At 36.1% G+C, this 24,851-nt stretch overlaps 1 protein-coding gene across 1 annotated transcript in view; it reads right to left on the reverse strand.

The window, feature by feature from the left end:
- Nucleotides 1-20,571, reverse strand: part of LOC104076239 (trafficking protein particle complex subunit 10-like) — a 34,194-nt gene extending 13,623 nt beyond the window's left edge. Inside the window, 14 exon segments of the mRNA XM_009577046.1 lie at nucleotides 1-337; nucleotides 1,413-1,525; nucleotides 3,618-3,758; nucleotides 4,931-5,022; nucleotides 7,733-7,809; nucleotides 8,480-8,594; nucleotides 10,547-10,693; nucleotides 13,010-13,257; nucleotides 14,294-14,405; nucleotides 15,525-15,720; nucleotides 17,434-17,630; nucleotides 18,731-18,866; nucleotides 19,572-19,653; nucleotides 20,439-20,571. The exon segment at nucleotides 1-337 is cut by the window's left edge and continues 16 nt beyond it. Of these exon segments, the coding sequence (XP_009575341.1) occupies nucleotides 1-337; nucleotides 1,413-1,525; nucleotides 3,618-3,758; nucleotides 4,931-5,022; nucleotides 7,733-7,809; nucleotides 8,480-8,594; nucleotides 10,547-10,693; nucleotides 13,010-13,257; nucleotides 14,294-14,405; nucleotides 15,525-15,720; nucleotides 17,434-17,630; nucleotides 18,731-18,866; nucleotides 19,572-19,653; nucleotides 20,439-20,571 (2,126 nt within the window).
- Nucleotides 20,572-24,851: the final 4,280 nt, after the last annotated feature.

A 24,851-nucleotide genomic window follows, 5' to 3' on the forward strand; every position in this document is an offset into this window, starting at 1 on the left:
TTGTCTGAGGGACTCCTTTCATACATTTCGTATAGCTCCAGTGCTGGCAAGTTGTTTCTTGACAAAGGAAAGCCTGCAACTTCATTTGGAAAGCTGATAACACCATTGGAAGTTTTGTGCTTAGTAAGCCACTCAGCTGTTTTTCTGTAACTATTTTTTTCAATGCTGAAGTGAACATGGATGGCAATCTGATCCACTTGGACAGGGATGGGCATTTGGCTCAGCAAAGTCACCTCAATAGACAACTTTCCACCCACATGGACAACAGCATTTGGAGGGTCAAAATGTAGAGTTTTCAACTGCGCAAAGGAGTGCATAGGCAGTATAACCTTTTGACCTGGAAAGACAAAAAAAGGGATTTTATTCTTCTCCAGTGCTGCTGGGTATCAGCAGATACTTTCTCTTAAAAATTTAACCCCTAGAATTAAACGGATCAACAACTTTTCACAATGAATCCTTTCACAACAAAACAATACTTTCATATTTTAATTTTATCATACATAGAAACGAGACTTAAAGATGCTGAGATTTGTTTTCTAACAGTTATATCTACTACAATTTTAGTACTCTGGCTATTAAAGATAACTAAACTAAGAGATAGTGTCTAAGCAGAAGTTTAACATTTCACTACTACATAAAGCATTCTAGACAAACACAGTAGCATAAAGTGACAAAATTCCCAGAGCGCATAAATTAAGAGCAAGTACAAGTTTAAGAAACTAATAATTGGACTGGTGCCTTGAGCCATCAGCTTTACCACACAAGGGTTTTTCATTCCCTTTTCTAGATTCCAAAAACCAACAGTGAGGCACTACCAAAACTTAATTAAGAAGCCAAGTCTAAAATAACATATTACTTATGGTACATCCATTCATCAAGGAAAACTTCTGCATAAAATGAACAGTCTTCAGATCTACAGGAAGTATTCCATATGAATTTGAATTATGATTAATATCTGAGGACAAGGTATTACTGAAGCAGCAGGAAGAATAAAGAGAAGAAGGTCAAAATAATAAGCTGCAAGTGGATGGGAACAGATCTAACATCAAAACCAAAGAACATCATAACAGAGCTGCGTGCCAGCAATGTAGAGACAAAGACAAGTTAGGAATTGAAAAAAACCCAACACAAGATGAATTATGAGCTGTCAAAGGAAAGAAACAGGTAAGTAAAGGAAAACAAAGACTTTCTGATATTGAGGATGAAAATGTTAATCACCCTTTCATCTTTGACTATTCTTAGTTATTGCAGAAGTTTTATAAATGTTCTGAACATGACAAGAAAAGGACCCTGTTGGTTCAGAAGTTATACACAAGGTAATGAAAACAACCAGAAAAAGCCTTCCAATCTACTTTCAGAGAAAGATCAGGTTAAAGCAGCTTAAGTTTTGAGTACTTAACAACCAGACTCACCTTGCTTCTCTGCTTGCTGATTGGCAAAATCTAGTATTTCCTGGCAAAAGCTTTTGCGTTCATCTTCTGTTAAGTGATTATCACCAGCTAAAAGGCTGCTTGTTTGAAGATAACTAACAAAGTTAAGGAAACATGAGGTAGAAACCTACAACATTCAGAAATTTGACTCAAAACAAGACAGATCAAGTACTGCTTTTCTAATCTTTTAATACAAGACCTGCTTTTATCATCACTATACTCCTCCATTAGAAAAGAAACAATGGAAGATTTACTATCACCTGAGAATATTGCAGAATCTCTACTTTTTGCAGACCTACTAAAATAAGATCCATTATTAACCTGTGCAGTCTTCCTCCATCTGAAAAGATCAATGAGCATAGAACTTCATTATTTGACAATAGATAAATGCACCATGCAAGTTAAAGACCCAGTGTGTTGCATTACACTGCCCAACATTTAGAACTAAATAACTTGAGTATTTGGCTATATTCCAATTTACTTGGCTGAGAATCTGCCAGCCGTTACAGCATCGCTTACCATAACTAAGTTATAAGACATTCTTTATACTTTTGAGTGCTGGGCATACAAATGCTCCTTTAAGTATTTAGCTAAGACTGCAATATCACTGGCTCAGATTCTTTAAGAGCATTTGCACTGAAGCAGAAAAATTAAAAAATGTTTAAAAGCAATGTAAGAATTTTCAAAGGAGGCAGACATTTACAATGTCTAAGTCTAGTTCTAAAAAAACCAAACAAACAAAAACAAAAAAAGAACAAAACCCAAAATAAACTACAAATCTGAATTTAGCTCAACTGATTTTCAGCTACAGTAAGATTCCTAGTACTGTCACTTAGAGATGAAAACATGAACTTCTTAGGCAAAGAAAAAAAACAAAACAAAAAACCCCCAACAACTTTAAAAACGCTAGAAGGACCATTCAAACAAAGCTGTCTTTCTTTGCAATTTCCACAAGAACTGTCCTGCAGAAAGTACTCTGTTCAGCTAACCACCCCAGTTCGGAACGCCTAGAGGAATTCCATTTACAACTATAACACCAATGAAAGCAGTACCCTTCCCCCAAAACACCAAAAAATAACAAAAATTTGCCATTTTGCAAATAATATCCTGCACGCAGCACAACAGTTCAAATTAGAACCAAGCTGCTTAATTTAGCTACCAAATTTAGGCAACAACATGAGGCTAAAATGAAAAGCAGAATTCCAATTGTGCTGTTTCTAATGCCAAAAAGAATACAACAAAACACCCAAGGCCTGTCAGTTTGCTCCCCCACACCGCTTATCTTGAAAGTAGCAACAGTACAGCAACACAGACAGATTTAATATTTAAACAAATACAGTTGTAGTGGATAGAGTTGGTGTGTGAAAATAATGCAGAGAGCATCAAAGTGAAGAATTTGAAGCCTGTCAAACATTAGGATTGGGCCAAATCATTCTCTCGAAGTATTACTTAGCATTTATGTGGCATTTACAGAAAAGATTTCATTCACACATTGAAGACTGAGCTTTTACACAACTTAAAAGCAAACAACTCCCACTCCCCTTCTGAAGCAGAGATCAAAGCCAGAAATAAAAAATAAATAATAGCAAAAAATATTAAAACACCACACATCACACCAAAAACACAAGATTTTCATCTTCCAAGCCTCTGTTTTAACTTTTGCAAAAAGTCACCATTACAAATACCAGAAGAGTCCTTGCCAGGTCAGATACAGGAAAAAGGTGGTAGCAGTTATAGAAAGCAAGCCCAGAAATTAAGCTCCTTAATACAGGAAGACACTATAATGCCATATTTACCAAATGAAAAAACAGTACCACATAAAAACTTCCGTATTGATGAAGTACAAACAGAATCATAAAAAACCTCTATGGTATCTGCTGAACTAATGACAAACTTCACACCACCCATGTTGCGCCACTCTCTAGATCCTAGACATATTTAAAACAGAGAGCAACAACCATATGCAAAAGGTTTTAAGTGAACCAGATGTTAAAAAAATAAAAATGAAAAAATAAATAACCCTACCCTCCCCAAATGAACAGCAACAATGGAAACAAGAAATAACTCAGCTGTCTGACGTCTGGCAGTCTCTACTGTTAAACAAAAGTTAGTGATATGTCACAAAAATAATCATAAGTATCATTTTTTGTGGTCTTGATTTTTCTGGTTCTGCCTTTTAGAGGATACTTTTCTATTTGCCCAAGGCGTTTCTGACATTCAGCTAACTGTTTTCTCGTATGTGTGACGAGCAATGCCCAGCCCTCAGCAAGGTAAGTTTTCAGTGCTCCTTGAAGATAGACTTCTGCCTTCTGTGGACTTTTCTTCCTCCTTTAGAAATAAAGAAATGAGTACAGAGTGATATAAGAACCCTTGCAGCCATGAAAACTCTCTACACATTTTCAAAAAGTGGTCACGGGAGAGGAACATTGCATATGAATGCAGAAACAAGATGCAGTGAACCATTATGCTCTTTTATTTTGCTGGTAACAGATCAACATATTGGCCTACCTTTATGCAATTCACTTAAGCAAGCAGAACTGCAATTAGTGTAAATATACCATCTCAGTGAAAGGCTTCATATACAGATCTATCCCAAGTCAGAGCAAGTGAGGTGAATCTACCTCCCACAAATGCGACAAAAGCCATCTCAAGCTTCTGACAGTTAACTAAAAATATGCTTACTGAACAATTTCAAAGCAGGAAAATGCTTCAATGAAAATATAATTTTATCACTACACAGCAGTTTCATGGTAGTCTTTAAACCTAACATTATTCCCTCAGGTGAAAATTTAAGTTAATTTAGGAGAATCTGTTGCAGGTAGAAGATCAGACTGCTTTAGTGAACATAGGTGAGAAGTATGCCCAAACATGTTTTCCTGAAAAAACACTTAGGACTCCCAAATTCTTCTAAATAAGAAAAATAAAATGAAACAGAAAACCAATGCAGCAGGTTCCTGTAGTGGAATTTAACAGTAGGGGTACACACAAAAAATATATTTGGAAATTAGCAATAAAACCACTGTAAGTTTCACAGTGGGGGAAACAAACATTTTGCAATCATAACCTCAGATATGAAACTGATTACTCTCCAAAGAACATGTTTTCTGACTTTTCTTAGGTATATATACGCATATGTAGTTAAGATAACGCTAAACTTTGAAACAAGTCAGAAATCACGTTACAAAGCAGGCTATAGTAAATGCAAAGTTACCTCTTTCCTCCCCCTGCCCCGTTGCCCTTTTCTCCCTAGGAGAAGAAAGGATCAAACTAAAGAACATTTGACAGCTAAAGGTAAGAGTACTAAATCACGAGGTGAGAATTAGGGTTTGATATAAAGAGATTGCCAGTGTTCTTTTTCTTTTTTTTGCTGAAGTACAGCCTGAAACTTAGGGTATGTTTACATTTTAAAATGCCTTTTTAAATACAGCGTATTTTCCTCAAGGATTATATTCAAACTTTTCAAAACTAATGCATTTAAGACATTTTAAACATTCATTTACATATAAAACTCTGCCAAGTCCTTTCCCACAAGCTTAGCTGAGCGAATTCTTCCAATATTTGTGTACATTTCAATGGTGGCATGGGACAGATCCTGTTTAAAAGAAAAGAAACTATTATAAGCTTTACATATTTTTAGTAGCTATACAGTAATCACACAAACTCATAGCCAGTAACCACGTTACTACAGCAAAACGACCAGAATCAGTCACTTTTTAGATTTCCCCTTGCCCCCAGCACACAATATAGAGCAGTTTGTAACAGGTCATCTTCACTTTTTCTACAGCTGGTCATTATCCCATACCTGTGTTATAAATAGCAGGGAAAAAAAGCCTGTTAAAAATCAGTAAGGCAACTCAAAACCATCAAAATAATTGACGAGATGCAGTTTCAAGCACTTCCTTACACTTGAAACCTCCTATCTTTTTTTAAAAGCACTTATTTCTCAGTGACTATAGGCCATTAGATTATCATTGCAGGATTGTGTAGTGTATCATTCCAGGCTATACCACAGCATAACATATTTAGAACAATATTAGAGCTTGCCCCAGAGACTCACAACTAATACTTCAAACATACAGAACATGGTAGATGATTCTTTCATTAAAGCTGCACATAACACCATTATGTATATGAATGAATATGGAGTATATGAAACTTTGCAGTATGTAAACATACAATTAAACGCAAAATGCTAAGTTACAATCGGCATAAGTATTTTTGCAAAAGTGCCTTGAAGAAATTTTGCTTGAAGCTATGCAATCCTAAACTGAAGTTGCTCAGTCATCTTTAAGCTTAAATTTCCAATGCAGCCACACTGTCTACATGTCAGCTTCCTCACCTTGCCCTAAGCTTGTAATAACAGCGACAAGTCTTTCTCACAAAATTAGCAGTTATAACACACACTGTATACCACCACCAAACTTTTTTCTCAAGTATATAATAATCTCTGGCCAGATACATGAAAACATTTCACATCATATTTACAAACCTGCAGCCTCTTCTGACTGTCAGCAATCTTCCACAGAAGCTCATTCTCCTTCACTTAGTGTATTAAGAACTACTCTATGCTTCAAACCAAATTGCTTAAGAACTTCCAACTGCCTAAATATTTTGTGGAGTATCTGTCAGAAAGCATCTATTCCTACGGGGCAGGAAAATTACCTAAAATGAGCTCCCAAAGCCTTTCTTAGGCCATTTTTTACGTTTCTTACAGAGAACCTAGAAAAATCACTTCTTTCTTTATTTAAGAACTCACAACAATATCCTACAATAAACTAAGTGATCACTCCTTAACAGATCAGCATAACCAGAGAGGTCTTGGACATCAGCTACACATACAAATGAAAAGCTACGTTCCCCCAAAATTAAGGTACAAGTCAACATGCTTGTAGAAGATTTGACAGAATTACAAAAGATTCTGAAGTTGTTGAATGAGACTAGCCATTGAGTGAGAACAAAGCCTTTTCTGGTAGTAAAAGCTCATCACTTCTTGCTTTCAACATGTCTGAAAAGCTGCATTTTACTTTCCACACTCATTAAAATTTTAAATGCAAATAAATTATCTTAGCTGTGTATGGAAATTTTAACTAATTCTATGTGCTTCTCCCCTGAATACATGGATAAATTATGGGTATATATAAATTGTATATATTTATGCGACAACTACAAGAAAATAATCTTTCATGGTGTATCTGGTACCTGAATTTCAGTTGCATAAAAGTGCAGTCAGAAATACGAACAGGAATGGAAATTCTTTCATTGGCAAACTTTGCAGATCCCACTTAGTTTCTTAAATGCAGGAAGATACTGCTGAATTTAACAGAGATCTTCAGGTGCAAGCTGGAACCGAATATGTAAGAGCAGCTAGCAATTCTGAAGATTTTACTTTTGGTCCAGTTACCCAACTAGTCTTATAAACAAATGAAGTATAAAAATGAAACCCGGTATCTTCAGATGAAATCTTTTGAGACTTTTTCTTTCAATGAAACTTTGTAAAAGTAAGTACCACCTAGTTTTCAGGTTAAAAAAAAAAAGGCTCAGTTTTCCTCCAACTTTCCCCCAGAAAACTTTAAAGGCAGTACTGCAAATATAACAAATTTCAGAGGAAAATTATTTAAGGAAAAAACCCAACAAACCAACCCCCCCAAAACCAAACACGCTCTTGTGGAAGTCAGGGTCTTTTTGCTGTATTTAACAATCTTTTATAAAAAAACCCAGAAGATCATTACAATGGCTCCTCAATAAGGGAGCTGTCAGGAAATAAACATGCATATTAAAGCACAATGAGAATTCTAATGTTTCAATCTATGCCAGCTCCAACCCTATTATCCACAGATGTCCCACAGTTTGTATAAAAAAATTCAACAGTATAACTTAAACCATGTAATACCCATTGCAAGATGTAAGTCTAAACCATTCAAAAGGAAGCTAAATTAACACATCAATATTCTTCTGGAAAAGATTAAATTAATTCTGAATTTGGGATAGCAGAACATGATAGCCATGACATTGGCTTTTTTAATAACTAAGTATACATACTTAAAGATAATAACCTCCAACTCATAACTGTAAATATTAAAGTTAATCCAAATATTTGAAACTTGGGGCCCATACAGGGTACCAGTTGTAAGACAAATCAGCCTTGTTGTGTTCAGTGTGTAAGCAATAACCTTTGATACCAAAATAGAGAAATAAAGATTTACGTTCTCAGCATTATCTTCTCAGGTTTGAAAATTTTGGCCCTATTCAATCTATAATGTAAACATGCAAAACTAATATAAATAACCAAAACTCATACTTACTAAGTAGTGTTTCTCAAAAGCTTCTACAGATGATAAGGCCTCTTTAAGTTTCTTATAAGGACTCTGTGATGCATTGGCTTTAGAAAAAAGCAGAACAAGATGTGTCACTTACAAATACATTCCTATTTTAATAACAACCCCCCCAGCTTTTTCCTTCAGTAGACAGAAGAGAGAAAAGTTTAAACTAATTTTATGTGGGAAAGGTCACCAACGGAGAGGCAGATCATAAATTTCTTCTCCAGGGTCTAAAATAAGATCAAGAAAGGCTGTTTCACAACAGTGTGTGATGTTCAGGGTAGCAGGGTAAAGGCAAGCAGCAATATAGTAACTGTACTAAGTCTCCACGCAGTATTTCATAGCATTTATTCAACCTGGAAACACACACAATTGTATTTAAATACCATGTTGTGCCAAGAGTAATATTCTCACAACTCCCCACTGCTGGATTTATAAATCAGCATGACAGAAGTATACTGTAATTTAAAGACATTTTACTACTTTAAACAATGTACTTCAAAGGAAAATGGAAGCATTAATGGCAAAAACTTATACTTGCAACAGTAAGAAGATGCATCAATAATTTAAAGTACTAGACACATTAAAAGAACTCGTAAGAGGTAACAGAGTTCTATCAATGTTTATACATATGTACAGATACTTGGAAATTATTATTACTGATGTATTTATATGCTATGTATTTAAGACAATGTCAGTTATTAGAAAGAATGCATACATTCCTGGTAATACCTGTTTCAGGGCGTTCTGCTCCCAACCCCGCTAACAGATCAACAGTTCTGTTAAGGTCTTCTGAATTGGGTCCCTTCTCTGACGCAAGTCCACACAGATAACCCAGAGATTTTAACTATAAGAGAAACCAGATGCTTGTTTTCAATAGGCTACAAAATCAATACAAAACTCTTTTTATTCTATTACATCATTTCTACAATACAAGATATTTCCACTGCTGTCACATTATACTGCTTGTAAGATCTTCTAAGATCTATATCCAAGTTCTTCATGGGAAGAAAGCAGAGAACTTTTCAAAAGTAACTGTTATTCCCACAGTAGAAATTAATTTTATTAAGAATTAAATTGCATATAAGTTACTGTCTCAAATAACATTGGAACACATGCATATACACACACACACACACACACACACACACTCTCTACGTCCCTACATGCATAACACTTAATCAGAATAAATCCTTCTGGTTTTCCATATAAACATGGACAAAACTTGATATGTTTGGCAGTTATTGCCAAAGATTATTTCTAATAACTGTGTCTGTATTTTTGAAAACTATATAAGCAAGAAATGCAGGCAGTCTCCAGTATACTGATTAGACAAGCTTGCAAATTCACCCAAAGTATTGTATTCAAAACCTTCTTGAAAAAGAGATTATTAGATAGCTAATGGTGTTAAAACAATGCCACACAACTACCATAAAACCCCTTCTAGACAGCAGCTGGTACGCTTGATACCCATAAGTCAGCAGAGGATACTGTCTTAAAGAAGTTCAGTTCTGTTGGTCATTTGATTAATTCATTTAGAATAACTCAATCAACTACCAAGGTAAGCCTGCAAAAGAAAAAATGTCTCAGCTTGTCATATTACTCTACGCCATACAAAATGGGGATTGCCATTAACTTTTTTTTTTTTAATTCCATTTAATTTTGTCACTAGTTGTTAAATTTCTTTCATTCAGTCCGTTCCACCTTACTGCTACCCATTATCCTACAATTTTTGCCTTTACCTTTTTTGTTAGAAGAGCTATGAATGGGAGGAACATTTCCAACTCAGGTACACAACTTCCACAGAAACATGTAAGGAGCATAGGAAGAGTATGATGCATCCATCACCACTTTAAACAATTCTTTGTTTCCTTTATTCTGATCCCCCCCCCCCCTCTTTTTTTAAACAGTAACTCTTCAAAGTGAGATTGTCTTTCTACGCTTTTGTAATAAGACAAGGACCTCCTAGGGTCAGTTAGAGGATTCCTAAGTCTACTGAAATATGAACAAACTATGATTAAAATAAGTAGAAAATATTCTATAGGCTATGCAAACAAGAGGATGAGCTTACACTGGTCTTCAAAAACATCCACAAAGATGACAGTATGCTATTTCAGTAGTTTCTGGAGCTTGTCATCTTTCTAAACTGTTTTTCAACAGTGGAAAGCAGTAGCAACCTTAGACACCAACTCTTTCATAGAAACAGAGTAAGTGGAACTTGAAAGGGCATTCGTGTAATTAGGGAAGGAGCTCAACCAAACGTTACAACTTTTACTTTATGGTAAGGGGGGTAACTGAAAAATTACAAATTATTACTTATTTGCCTGTTTCACAAGCCGCCAAGGGTAACACCTTCAGTGAAGTTAGGGGTCTATTACTACCATGCTAACATACTGTAGAAATAATGAACTATGTAAACAGATTGCTGTAATCTCTATTTATAATGGTAAATGCATCCAAATCTGGGTAGCTTCTCCCCCTGTAATGGAAATTCATGCTCCTTCTCTCAGTCAACATGGACTGAGTTCGTTCTGGAGTTTAATTAGCCAGCCATTATAAAACTAGTGGAGAGGGAGCAGGGGACAGACAAAGAGGTGAACACACCCTGGTTATTCCGAGGCCTCATCTGACAGTGGAAAAAGTGGATATAGACCTGGATGTCTCATCTAGACTAGACTCAAGACAATATACAGAACCTCATATTAAATTCCACAATAAAAAGTGCAAAATCTTTTCCACGGAAACAAATGGTCTACTTCAAAATTGTAATACCACAACTGCAACACATCGTTTGCTCACCTTCTCAGTGGCATAGCTCCATAAGCCAACTGTGTGGGAAACATTTGCATCTATTTGAGCCCTATCACAGCAGCCTTCTATTCTTTGTAAGACTTCCAAACAACTCAAAAATACCCAACAATCCAAAGCTCCAGGAGGAACAGAGACCTGAAGACGAACAGATAAAATTAACTGGGAAATAAACATTAGTCAGACGAGAAAATACTTCAGCAAAATACTTTTCTTGATACAACGTAGCAGAGGCTCTTCAAAGAGGTTACTCTAAGACGACACAAAAACCAGGCCAACTCTCACTACCTCCTGAATAATTTATATATATTAGTTCATGAAATAAGGACAGCTAAGCAACTAAACAGTGATTATATTAACTAGATTTCATACATTCAACAAGATGAAAGAGAAGGAAAAGAGGACTAATAGGTACTAGTACTTGGAAAAATTCCAAAACTTTGGAAACTTAGCCTAAGGAAACCAGACTTAGGAAAAATTTCTGTAAATAGACTACTACTTTCCTAAGGAGACATCAGATCTAATTAAGACTGAAATTAAACGTACACTAAGAAGTAGATTAAAAAAGCTGAAAAAAAGAACTTAGTCTCTAAGTTTCCTTCACAACAATAAGTTTGTTAACCAAGGATAAGACATCTGTCATGGACAACTAATTAAAGAATGGAGATAAAAACAAACAAATAAACAAAAAAAAACCCCACACAGAAAGAAAAAACAAAACAAAACAAAACAAAAAAAAACCAAGAAGGGATTATCAGTCAGGACATGAAAAAGAGAGACCGGAGTTTGATACTAGAATATTTCAAGAATCAAGATAAAGATGAGCATAACTAAAGATCTGGAATATAATCACAATAATCGTGTCTCAAAATCATGTTCATAAACAATGCAAAAATATTCCTGTTAGAAAGACGATGAAAGTCTTGAAACCCATAATAAACTAGGTAATTGACTAATGTGATAGGAAAGTTCAACACGCAAGCACAATGCATTTGGGAAAAAAAAAAAAAGATCCAACTTCTGAAAGAATTTTCAGGAAGAGAAAGATCCTAAGAACAGAGTAGTTTAGACTTCCGCACTGTGTTAAGTGGCGTCAAGCCACATTAAGAGGTTTGTCTGTATTAAGAAAAAGGATCACAAGGGCTAACTACATGGTATGCACAAGTAAGTGTCACTGTCTCACAGCCTGAACACCTGCACTCAGTTTGGATCACCACATCGAGATAGAAACAGCAGAAAAAAGAGACAGTGCAGAGAAGAGCCCCAAACATTGGAGGCACAGGACAGACTTGGGCTGGAGCAAAAGGTACCTTCAGAGATTTAGAAGGCTGCATGTATTTATTTTGGAAAGAAAAAAACAACCACAAAACACACACACAAAACATACTATCTATGTGAATTACATGTTAGTTTTAGAATATATAAAGTATTCTGAAGTAGATTTTCTTCAGGCATCTGAAGTAGATTTTCTGTTTTTAAATGCAGATGAACAGATGGAATTTATGGAACTTACTACCACAATGTCAAACAGGCAAAAGTTAGCAGCTACTGTTATAATAGCACAGATAAAACTAACAGAGAACCAGACACCCACGGGATTAAGGACATGGATGAGTCACAAGGTGAAATCCAGAAATATTCTCATGCACATTATGCTGTTCTTAAATATGTATTTCAACTCATAGACATCTGTGGTCATACACAGAGGATGATCAGTGTACAACATCCCTGAAAAAGCCTCTTTAGAGGAATAAAAAACACCAGCAGAAACCAAAGTATGGAGGCCGGAGGGGTAAAGCATGGAGGCATGCAACGTGACAGAAAGCTTTGAGCACTGTCACTTGTTTCTCTCTCTCTCTTCTGTCATTGGATGAGATAGCCAGAGACACATGCATAACACAGAAGAGCATTACTGGGTACCAAAAGGAATCACAAAGTAAGAACCACAAAGGGCGATCAAAGCAGCATCCAACTTGCGTGGCAGTAAGAAGCCCTACTGTAGATACCGTTTCTAGTTCGAAACCACTTTTTGTTACAGACTACTAGCCTGCATATCAGCATATTAACCACTCTGCCTTATTTTCTTCAATACAACACTGTTATAGATTTAAATGATGGGAACTATAGTTCAAGAGACTGGTAATAAATCCAGAAAAGAAACAGACAAATTACCTACCAGCTTAAGTAGTTAACTTCCCAGGTGAAGACTAGAATACTTTAACTAAATACAGGTTTGGTTTTCAGATGTGATGTCTCCAAATTTCTTTCCAAAGACATCCTCATGATGAAACATTCAACTGTAGCACTGTTACAATCTGTTATTACAGCATCATTTTGACAACTCACAGCCAGTGCTTACTGTATTCTGGTCACCAACATCTAAACTTCAAAAATCTTGTTAGATCATCATTGGATAAAATCATTCACGTAATGGAATATATTACACTGACTCACTTCTAATAGCTTGAGTTCTTGCACACAGTTGTGAAGAAGTTCCAATGCTCGCTGGGAAACCTCCCATGGTCTCTGCAGGAAGATTAATAACGTGCACTGGCGAGAAAATAGGTAACTACGCAAGTCCAGTAGAGTAGCTTCTTGATTCTGAATTAGCTCTCTCTTCTCCATATCTATTGGTTTTCGGAGAATTAAACCATTCCAGCTCCTCACTGGCTGGCAAAAAAAGGTCAGCCAGTTTGCACCATCTAAGTAAATAAAGTTAATATCCAAGAATCAACCACTGCATTCTATCAAAGCCTCTTCTTCCTCCCTCCAGAGGTTGAGAGTTGGCTTATTCTTTCTAAAGTTTATCATATGGAAAAGCGACTTTATGTCTTAACTTCAAAAACAAAACAAAAAAACAGCAGAACTTCCACAGCTAAGTAGATAACTGAACTTCCGAACATTCAAACCCCACAGGCATTTTGTCTTAATTGCGTATTTTTTATTAGTATAGTGGCAATCAGTTTGTAATGTATTTCTTAGCAATTAAGCTTATGTGAAGTTCAAAACAAACAATCTTTATCTACTTAAGTATTTCTTGCTCAGCCATCATGGGTAGACGTGCCCCAACTTTCAGGTATAGCATCAGGTTCAGTCAGGACAAATATATTTCACTGCAATCACTCCTGCACTATAGTTTTACCAGATTTGTAACACATACCTGATTAAAGTTGTTATATAACAACAACATATGCTTTAGCCCATTAAAACAGTTTAAAGTTACTTGATACTTCTCGCACAGTAATTTTTCTTAAAGAGAAAGTTAAATCTTCTCTAGTGCAGATTAAGCACATATTTCTATTCAGTTTTGTAGTGATTACCAAATGTCTCATATAATTTGAGGCAAAACTGAATGCATTTCTCCAGGAAGTTCTTTATTGAATAACTTAGCAGTGAGCTGTGAAAACAGCAACTGTATCTCAGCCAGATCGATACTTAGGTCATTACAGAGTGTCAGGGCTCCATTTGTAACAATCATTGAGCAAGAACAAAACGGAGGTTTTCATGAAAAATTGCTTCTAACCCTCAGAGATGAAAAACAAAACTTTAATAGACTACAGACTTGAGTTTGCATACAGCATAAAACAAGAGCACAAACTCCCTAGTGCATCTTCACTGCAATGTACCATCTTTTTCTCCCATGTACACATACGGTACCCAAAACACCAGGATATTTACCAGAAGCATAGTGAAGAAATTAATACACTTAACATTTATTTAACATTTTAAGACACTTACCACCAGCCCCAAAGTTAACAACGTATTGAGAAAACAAGGCATCCAGTTCATCATACTGCACTAGTGCATCCTCAAATTGCTGCAGCATCTCAAAGACGAAGGCCAGTTCTTCCTTTTGACACACAAGCAATACAAGGAGCATGTTACTGGTATTAGTCATGTCTGGTATTACAGCCTGCACCCATCCATACACAGAGCTCCAGGAACCACTTTTGCCAACATTCTGCCCCTTCCAGTATTAACACATATAAGAAAACCTGCCATTGTAGCAGATGCACCATTTCTTCCTAACACAGGGAGATTCACAAAAGAAAATCAAGTCATACAGCTACGCCAGTAAATTCTGTTGTGTTTCCAGATCCTGATTCTCTACAAGATATTGTTCACACATCTATCAAAAGTTCGAGTTTCAAAAAAAAAAAAAAAAAAAGCTGAAGACTTATCTCCCATAATAGTAATATTTTTTCCCCTCTGTTTACACTGTGAAGGCACCAACTGCAGTATCAATAAAGGCTCAATTGTACACAGAGAAGACAGCCAAAGTGGTAAGTAGAAAAAGTCTGTGAATCAGATATATCGTATGCAAGAGGTAGCGCATGAAGTCAAAGGAGATATGAAGATGAGGGTGGAATTGGTGTGGAGAAGGGCACTGTACAGGGACCAGAAAATTCCAAAGCAATCAAGACCTTTGAACAAGAGTTTCTTGTTTTTCTCTATACCAGCTAAAACAAAGACATATTTAGAAATACAAAAAAATGGAATTCAAAGCATTCTCTATCTGGATTACTACAAAATAGACACTTTTCTAAAAATCATCTCCATACATACTAATAATAATCTAAACAAAGAAAGCATAGCAACATTCATATTAAATACCAATTGTAAGTTTGAGTGTCTTTGCACAGGCACAGTAACGGTATATTTACCCAAAACTCAAGAGCAACTACAAAAACACTTTCTAGATGCAAATTGTTTGCTTCAGTTGAGGCTCATCGAACTTTGACAAGTCTGAGAAGATTCTACTTCTGTAACAGCACTGTATTACAATGTAACACAAACCTGCTGCAAACAAGATCTAAAAATGCTGCTTTTATACCAGTCTTCATATTTCCTGCCCCAACCCTCAAAGAATGAGCAGAACATTAGCAGTACCAGAAAGCCAACTACAAAAAAAAAAGCCATTATTAAAACTAGGACTCAAGTACTTTCTTCAATAAAAAGAGACTCTTACCTGGACCATGAAATACTCGCAGAAGCTCCACCCTGCCTCAGTCCTTTTCTCTCTCAAAGTTCTCATGTCATCTTCAAACTTGCCCAAGTTTTTGGTAAAAGACATGAGAAGCAATGTCCTGAGTTTGGTCAGGAAGGCATTCCAAGATTCCTGAGAACGGGAAGAGTCTTTCAAAGGGTCAGAAAGTACCACACATCTGTAAAGACAGAGATAAAAACTATTTTTGAGGAGGTAAACATAAAATTCACATATAAATGCACAGTTCAATACTGTGCATACCTGACAGATTCAGAGTGAACAAAATTTAGTTTTTCATTCAGCACTAATCAGAGGGAAAAAAAACAAGGTTGAGGGTTATGTTTGTTTGTTTGGGGGTGGGTATGTTGGGGTTTTGGGGTTTTTTTTGTTTGGTTGGTTTTTAGTGGCTTTTTAAAAACTTTTCCATGTATGTTTAAGTCTGTGATACAGTTTATGAGAAGAGTTAAGTGTTTTCCACAAAATGAGTACTATAAAGCTTTACTTTTTTTGAAGCAAATAAAGGACACATTATTCCAATTACTTAAACATAAGCAATGCTGCAGCTATCCAAGAAAAAACAGTCTGCTTAGCAATACAAATCAGCAGAACGGTAATTATAGTTATTCCTGGCAAGGATTATGCAAGATACAAACCAAGATCCATTAGATCACATATAGTCAGCCTTTCCTAAGTCACTTAAAATAATCCTCCATAATATATTCTTACAGTATCTCAATTTGTTTTTACACATCCTATGTGCTAAAACTTCCACTGCTTTTCTCAGAAAATAAATAAATAAATAAACAGAGCCCATTAATTCACAAATAAATCAGTCTTTTTTCTTTCCTCAGTTCTCCTATCACAATTTAGTAACATTCAAAAAAGTACCCTATATCTCTAAAGGCATGAAAATCTCTCACCCAAATAAAACACCATTTCTGGTTAGAAAAGTCATTATCCTATGGCAAAATGATTAAACAAAGCCAATCAATCAGTTAGAAACCAAAAGCAAACTGAATCAGAGTTGTTAAAACTATTTGCCCAAATAATCCTGCAATATACCAAACACTGTCTAGGTACAAAGAAAGTGCTGCTAGTGTACAGCATGTTGTAACACACTGACCTGCTAGTCACTGCAAGGTACAATGAGTGCTTCCACTACTCTTTTCAACTTCAAATGTTTATCCTGTCACTCATTCTTAGAGGGAAAATCTCCTGTTTAAAGTTAACTCTTAAGGTTAAAAGAAAGAAATGTAATATATAATGGATTCAGTGCAATGTTTCAGAATAAGGAAGACGGTATCTATTATTGGTTTCCAATTAAGATTTGTGTATTTTATTGACTTTAATGAAGGCAGAAACAGTTTTATATATTCATTATTATTTTCCTTAGTATAAAAACATTTGAAGAAACTGGCTTTAAGTCAATTATCTCATAGCGGAAAGGTGATTAAGCGAAAGGCAGAAAGTACAATGGCAAAAAATAAGCCCTACTGGCTTCATATTCCCCTCTCACCTCATTCCCACTACCTGCAATTCTGGTAACATTTTTGCAAGCACCTAAGCAAACAAAAAACCCAGAAGTTCTAAAAACTGATTATTACCACACTGTTCCCCTTAAACCTCTCTTAGCCAGGAGGAGATAATTGAAAGCTTTTTGAAACACATTTCAAAGCCACCACGACTCCAGGAAGAACTGAAAATAAACTTCTCCCTGTATTGCTTTTGTCAGTCTTCTTCAAAGCATAGGTTTTACAGTACCATCAGTTTGAATGCTGGACATCAAGGAAAGTCCTTAAATGAGCAAGGAACCTGTTATATAGTGAGTTCAGTTTTTAAATCAGCACACTAGTCAAAAGGTTAAAATGTTTGCAAGTAAAGGAATGCTTACCTGTCACTTTGTTTGTTGCAGAAGTCATTTCTTATTTTATCTACTATAGAGGTTCGGGGAAGGATATTTGTTTTGTTCTTTTTCTTGGCATCACTCTCAACTACCACAATTAGCCAGTCCACTGAGTTGTGAGCTTTGAGAACATTCTGCCACTTGGTGATGTCATCCTTGACTGTAGTTTTGTACACTTCCGTGTCCTGGGATGAGAAGTGGTGAATCATCAAATCAAACAGACATTCTGAACAATTTCAAAAGGCAAATTTTGTTCCAACAGAAGACAAACAGAAAGACATATCATATAGAATTAGTGACGATAAGTTCACTTACTGAAAGAAATCAAATGAGGTAAAGTATAGTAAGGTTTTGGTCTTTGAATTTAATTTATTTCTAGTATTTTGGTTAACAGTAAATATATCTTAGTATTTGGTATATTACCATTCTTTGGATTACTGAAATTAAGATTTTTAAACATAATCTAAACTCTTATTTTACACATTCTTGAACTTTACAACAAAAACATGTTTGAAATTACAAAGCTGAACTATTTTATTCTCACATAGTAACAGAAGTGTGATATTTGTGCCTTCTAACACTGCTCAAATCTTAATCTGTTTAAAAGCTTTTTCATAAAAATCAAAAAAACACAGAAGCGTTGTTTGGCACTTTTTTGGCTTCAGGGTTGGTTTTAAACAGATCAATTCCAACAACTCGTAAGGCTGTTCTGGATACTTTTTGATTGGTCACAGATAAGATGTCACCTTTGTCCTTCAACTGGATAATTAATTCATAACAGAGGCCAACCAAAAAGCAGTGAAGTGTAGATAAACAGGATTAAGACATTCCAAATCTTGCACAGTTTAGATTGCTGACATGTGCTAATACCTGACACATATGGAAGATGAACTAAAGAAAAAAATACATATCTTAAGATTTAACCTCATGAATAGATCATAACTGAAATACTCTGGCCACATCTCTGTATTATGAAGCAAGTCTGCTGTGCTACTGCACTAACACTGTTAGACCCTGGGTTTTTTCATGATGAGGTACTGAAAATAGGTTATTCAAAAGCCTGTCCTCTTAGTGTCAAGCAACATTACAAAGAAATACTGCTTATGGTAAAAAGTACTCAAGCTAAGTTTTGTTTCCAATAATATTGGGTACGCATGCTTATGCAACGCAGACTTAATTGTTCAAATAAGCATGAAATGCAAATGAAAAATACCAGAGAGCACAAGTAGAAAGTCAAAACAATTTCATTTTTAAATCTGAGTACTCCGATTTTCATGATACTTACACAACATTCTGTCCAATAAATATGAAGAAAGGGAAAAGTCAGAAGGGCCTTATTCCCCTCTTTGGGTAGTAGCTCCTCTTTAAACTGAACAAAGTTAGATTCTAGATGAATCATCTTTGGAGCACGGCCATAAGACCTACGAAGTTTAAAAACTGAAATTAGTGGACAAGACATACATAGCAGAATACAAAAATGAACATGTATTTTGGGGAAGAGGAATAAACTGAAATACTCTGGTATTGGAAACTCACAGACTACGCCTATTGCAGTTTGTATAAAGTGAACTAAAATTTGGTATCACTTGAAGTGAGATAGATGCTCCTTTTTGCAAGAACAGGAGCTAGAAGCTTTTCAGCTTTCATTAAAAGATTTTCTGTATCTCTAGGACCGCTAAAAGTAAAAAATTCCAAATAAGAAAATTCCTAAAATATTTTCTTCCAATCAGAAAACAGTATGCCATACCAAACTTTTTGCAGGAAAGTACATCTAATTCCACATAAGTTCTACCTATGTTCTCATTAAGAAGAAAGCATGTCACTTTCAGAACATGGCTGCCCAAGCACATCAAAGCACACACCAAGACAAACCCACAAACCACAAAACCAAAAAGAGAAACACAGCATTACTATCATTCTTCTTTAGGTGAAGTTCAACATAGCTGAGTGGAAACGATCATCCTGAACAATATTCACCTTGATTTTCTAAGTTCTCCTTTCCTCAAGTCAGTTGCTATATTCAACTCAATTTATGGTAAGAGCTTCTCAGAGCACAACAAATACACACTTTTTCAAGTCTAAAAACACACACTGAAATAGTATCACAGAATAAAATGTAAGTTTACCTCCTCCATTCCATGGGTTCTCTCGGAAGCTGCTGAGAAAGTGTAGGATATAAGGAAGTAAATAAATTCTGATCTCCAGCACCTAAAAACGAAAGGCATTAATCTATTATCATGTGTAAATTATAGAAAAGAGATTAATAAGCTAATGGTTTGTTGTTTCAATAAAAAGATGCAATTTTGTCTGCTATGTGGAAACTGGAGTCTAGCACTGAACTAGACTTTTTTAAATCATATCTTCTCACGACAACACTTTAACAAGGCACATATATATATACTATTATAACTTGCTATTACAATTTTCCACATAGCTACATAATCCATATACCAAAGACAGTATCATCCATATAGCTGGTCCAACTAAAACTAAAAACTGAACAAGCAACTCCTTAGCCAGAGTCACTGGCTAAACAAAGTATATTTAAAAAAATCTCAGAAATCTAGCCTTCACAAACCAGAAGACTGGTTAGACAGTGGTTCACATCCGTTCTGTAGCTGGCCTGGGCCTACCATGAGAAAATTAGCATTAGCACATGTTCTATGCTTTACTGGGTTTGATTCCTCTCTCCCCATTATTCTGGGGCTGCAGTTAACATGAAGCAGCTCCCTGCCCTCTGTGCTGTTCTTGCTGCCTTCAGAAACATCACGTCTGTTAACATACTGCAGGTCCACTGGAGCTGGCCCTACACTGACACACAGATTTGTGGTTAGGCTTTAATCACTTGAGCTTTGAACAACTGCATTAAATGCAACACCACTGGAGCAGCTACTTACATACAAGATGGAACAAAATATATTATCAGTAGCCTATGAATATCAATTCTTAAAACCCATTCTTTGGGTACCCTTTGGGTACAGGGAGGACATTACAAGGAAAAGACAGGCTTAAAATAAGTTCTTCCAACTTCTGATGGTTATCAGCATCTTTGAGCAAAGAGGTGGTAAACTCTGGAACAAGGTACTTTGTCAGACATGTTTGAATCCAAACCGACCGGTCGACCATACTAGCCAACACATAATGCCCCAAATAGTCTTTCATGATACTTAAACAGAAGAAACAGTATTTGATGTCTTTCAAACAGACACATCCAAATGAGAAGGGAGTAAGGTCAAAAATATATTTGCCACTGCATTTGATCATACTTCTGAAATCTTTTATGTCATATGCACTCTCTAAATCTGGGAGAATGAGCTGGCCCATACCAGTTAAACAGTATTGCTTATTAAATCTCTCATCTTCATGTTGCCCTGAGTTATCACAGCTATTGCTCCCTTTCCTGTACTTCCTCCTTACTGCCTCATCTTTGGCTGGCTGTATTCTCCCCTACCAGAGACTGCAATTTAATTCTAAAAAATCCTTTATTTCCTTCTACGGAGACTCTACTCTTGCCCCTCCTCTCCGCCCCGCTCCTCTTTCCCCAGGATCTCTTGAGCTGAAGAGCTACATTTTCCAATTAAGATTTTAACATGCAATTCTGCTGTTGCCTGGTAGTTTTCCACCTGTTTCCATTATACAATCATCTGCCATTGTACAGCCCAATCTGAACAGAAAGACCTTCTTACCTTCCTGTGGAACAGGGAGCTAAGGCTGGAGAAGAAGCTGACATCCTTTCTTCTCTCTCCCACCACGCAAACAGCCAGGCATTACCTCCACAGCAGCTTAGCACGCTTTAGTTTATCTTGGGAACCCTTTTTTAGTCCACTGACTTTTCCCAATTTTCTCATATATACTATTTTGATTACCAGCCACTAGCATAATTCTATCACCGCACAACAAATAATTAAAAAGAATTGAATTTTAAAACTCTGACTAAATGCCAGATCAAGCAAAACCAGCTCTTCTGTCTGACTACAATATCTATTATTTAGTGATACAATTTCCTAGAACAGTTAAAAACCAAAACACAAACAAAAAACCCACTCTATTATTAGTGCTTTAGCCTTACATCTCCAGAAAGCTACTAAACACTTTATTCTTGACTCTTCACCTTCATCCTGTTCTGTCTGAATTAAGTGTACCATACCAAACCTTATTCAAGACTATAAACAAATGTCTAAAATGAATACCGAAGCAAGTGTTAGTCATATTGTTAATGCTGTCTTACACCAAGTTACAACATCTCTATGAGCTAGGCCATGGAGAACAGTCTATTGATTTGCAACTCATTACTGCCCATAGAAAGGGAAATATGGCTTAGTGATTTAGCAACAGCATGATGACATCAAAATGATAGCCCATGAAGCTTGGAGCCTGGCCGAAAGAACGAACTACGTATTTTAGCATAATAAAGTGCTCTTTCTATACTGCACCTAAAAATCCAATGCATGCCACAAAAAAAGTTTCAGAATTCAACATCTTGAGTAAAAAGGACCACTCCAGAATACAGAGGAACTATTAAATGATAATGTATAAGCACCCCGCTATTCCAGACAACCACATCACATTATCAGTTTAAGGGTATATTCGTTTTAAAACCAGTCAATTCTTCCTCCTGCACTGATTCTGAGGGCATATAAAATACACATAAGAACGTGTTTTACGATCAAGGCAAGACTATCCTCTAGGATTAGAGGAAAAGGGAGAACAGACCTTAAATGCAGAATACTTCAGCTATCTTGTGAACACAGACCAAACGCTGCTACCACATATTGCAAACACCCAAAGGGCTATAACATTTCAGGTTCTGTTCACCTAGACCCTGCATCTACTGTAATCAGCACGTTTGAGCTGCTCAAGTCAAGGACACTAAAAATGAAGTTATCAGCAGGCAATACTAGCAAAGCACTGACACAGGACAAACATCAAGACTAGCTAGTAGTAAGGACTTGTAAGGACCACAGGATTGGCAAGATGCACATTAAATTGTTAACTGCTTGCTACTGGACTGCGGGGACAGAGGGGACCACCTCACAGCAAGTAGACAAGTAAGATCACAACCTTCCCAACTAACAGAACAAAAAATCCTGAAAGATCACTCTAGTTTTGGAGTGGTGTTGTGCAAGATTCCTATGACTCAAGAGACCTTGAGCATGGTAGAAGTCTCATTTTGTTTTCTATACATGCCTCTGAAGCATTAGTAGTTTGATGTAGCATCCATGATCTACTTTGCTTGTATGTGACTGAATTCTATGAATTTTGAATGAAACATTCCAAAAACACAAGTAACCCTGGAATTCAAACGTACAGCAAACCCCAAATGTCTGCACAAAAGTTTGAGAATTGCTTCAAAGATTTTGTTGTAGGTTGGTTGGTTGGTTGGTTTGGGGGGAGGCGGGGGGGAGCGTTGTGTGTTTGTTTTGGTTGGGTTTGGTTGGTTGGTTGTTTTGGGGGTTTTGTTTGGGTGGTTTAAGAAAAAAAAAACACAACAACAAATCCACAAAACAGACTATTATAGCCACATGTCTAAGCACAATTGTATCACAGCAAATTCACTTCAGTGATGGATCTCAACACTAAGCCCTCACTCAAAGGATCCTCACTAATGGAGGAAAGAAGCTCCTTGACAAAGTGTAAAGGATGATCAGATACAGCTGAAAAGGAGAAGGAAGGATGTGCGTAAATGGGAAAGAAAAGTAATTTTGGAATCCTATCATTATTAAAACCATGCAGCCTTCTAGAGAAGGGTTTTTTTTTTTTAGAATCAACAGAATTAAATAAGACCCAAATATCCCAACAGGGATGATAACTAGGGAGTAACATTAAAGAGTCATCCTTTATCACCTAAAACACAATAAGAAGTGCGCATCTTGTGTTTTATTATATTAAATTTGTCTAATACAAATATTTTATAAACAATATTAATCTGATTAGATATAATAGATTTATAGTATTTCAAAATCATACACATTGATGTACAATTTTAAAATGTACAACTTCTCTAATTTATATTATAAATCGAATAAGTCTTTTTGATTGTTTTATTTAAAGACTTGATTTTTTTTTTTTTTGAAGAATAGAAAGAACTGCTAATCTATAGCCTCTGGAGCACCCATCTCAGCTTTTATACCATGTATGTCTGAATTAATCTACTCCCCATCTGGCTGTCACCACACACACCGAATTCAGAAAAAACACAGTAATTCTTTAAGTGATGCCACTCCAATTATAAGGTGTTTCTGTATGTGAAGTGGTAAAACTTATTTTAACTAATACAATAATAGAAAGCAGTAATGGTTAAATGATATACACTAAACAGAAACACTTCTGGAGAAAGGGAAGGAAAAGAGAAAGCATGTGTTTCCTTTCTTTCCATATTACAAAGTTCAGAAGGCATGCCCTTTGCCACTTATTTGAACACTTCACAAACAAATTAAGACAAACAGGTATCTGTCCAGAAATGCAAATAAAGCAGCAGAACCTTAAAAGGGTTTTACGATAAGCCTAAATCAAACACCGAATCAGACAGCGTAAGTTAAAAACATTTCTATGACCTTCAAAGACTTGGTGTCCACCAAATTGACATCCAAAACGTTAAGATGGCCAGGTCAGGCAGAAGAGGAACAAAACTTACTCAGATGAATCTTGATTGTGAACCTGGCTGCAAAAACCTGTTATGTAAACCAAGTAAAGAATGACTGTATCTTTTGTTCAAGGACAGGCTGTATCTCTATATAGCAGCTCATAACCATAAACCTAATCCTGGGGAAAAATTCTGAAAATTACATTACCCAAGAACTGAAATGGATACCTAATGCCAAGACACCCCTTGCTTTGGTTATAGCGTAATGCAAAGATGACTGAGTATCCTAGCCAATACAGCTCTAGAAGAAAACATGAATGTTCAAACTACTCATTTTTAAAATTTTATGCTATTGGTCCCATATTTTTCTTTTCTTTATTCTTTCCTCCTTGTCTTTCTCCCTGACATTTTGGTAGATCAGGTCAACACAGCCATCCTCCCGTTCCTCTACCCCCGTCTAGGACACCTGTTCTGTTGCAAATCTGTACAGGAATGATATGAGAACCAGAATGACCACATCACCAGGACTCCCAAGAGGAACATGCACTCTTTGTGGCAGTTTCTGATACCAAAGAGCCATAAAATATTGACATTTTTTAGTTTGATGCCTGCCTAAAATCCCCAAGAATCTATTTTTCTCCTAACACATTCCAAATTTCTTAGATACTTATAGGCTTTGTCACTGCGGTATCTGAATATCCCACAATTAATTTTTTTTCCTCTAGAGGAAATTATCCCAACCCACTGACTACACAGGCAGTGTAAAACGAAAACTCCTCAGGTCAGATGACTAAAGCAGACAAATATTCTTCTTTGATACCAA

The sequence above is a fragment of the Fulmarus glacialis genome, unplaced genomic scaffold, assembly GCF_000690835.1.
Source record: "Fulmarus glacialis isolate BGI_N327 unplaced genomic scaffold, ASM69083v1 scaffold14334, whole genome shotgun sequence".
NCBI classification, from domain to species: Eukaryota; Metazoa; Chordata; class Aves; order Procellariiformes; family Procellariidae; genus Fulmarus; species Fulmarus glacialis.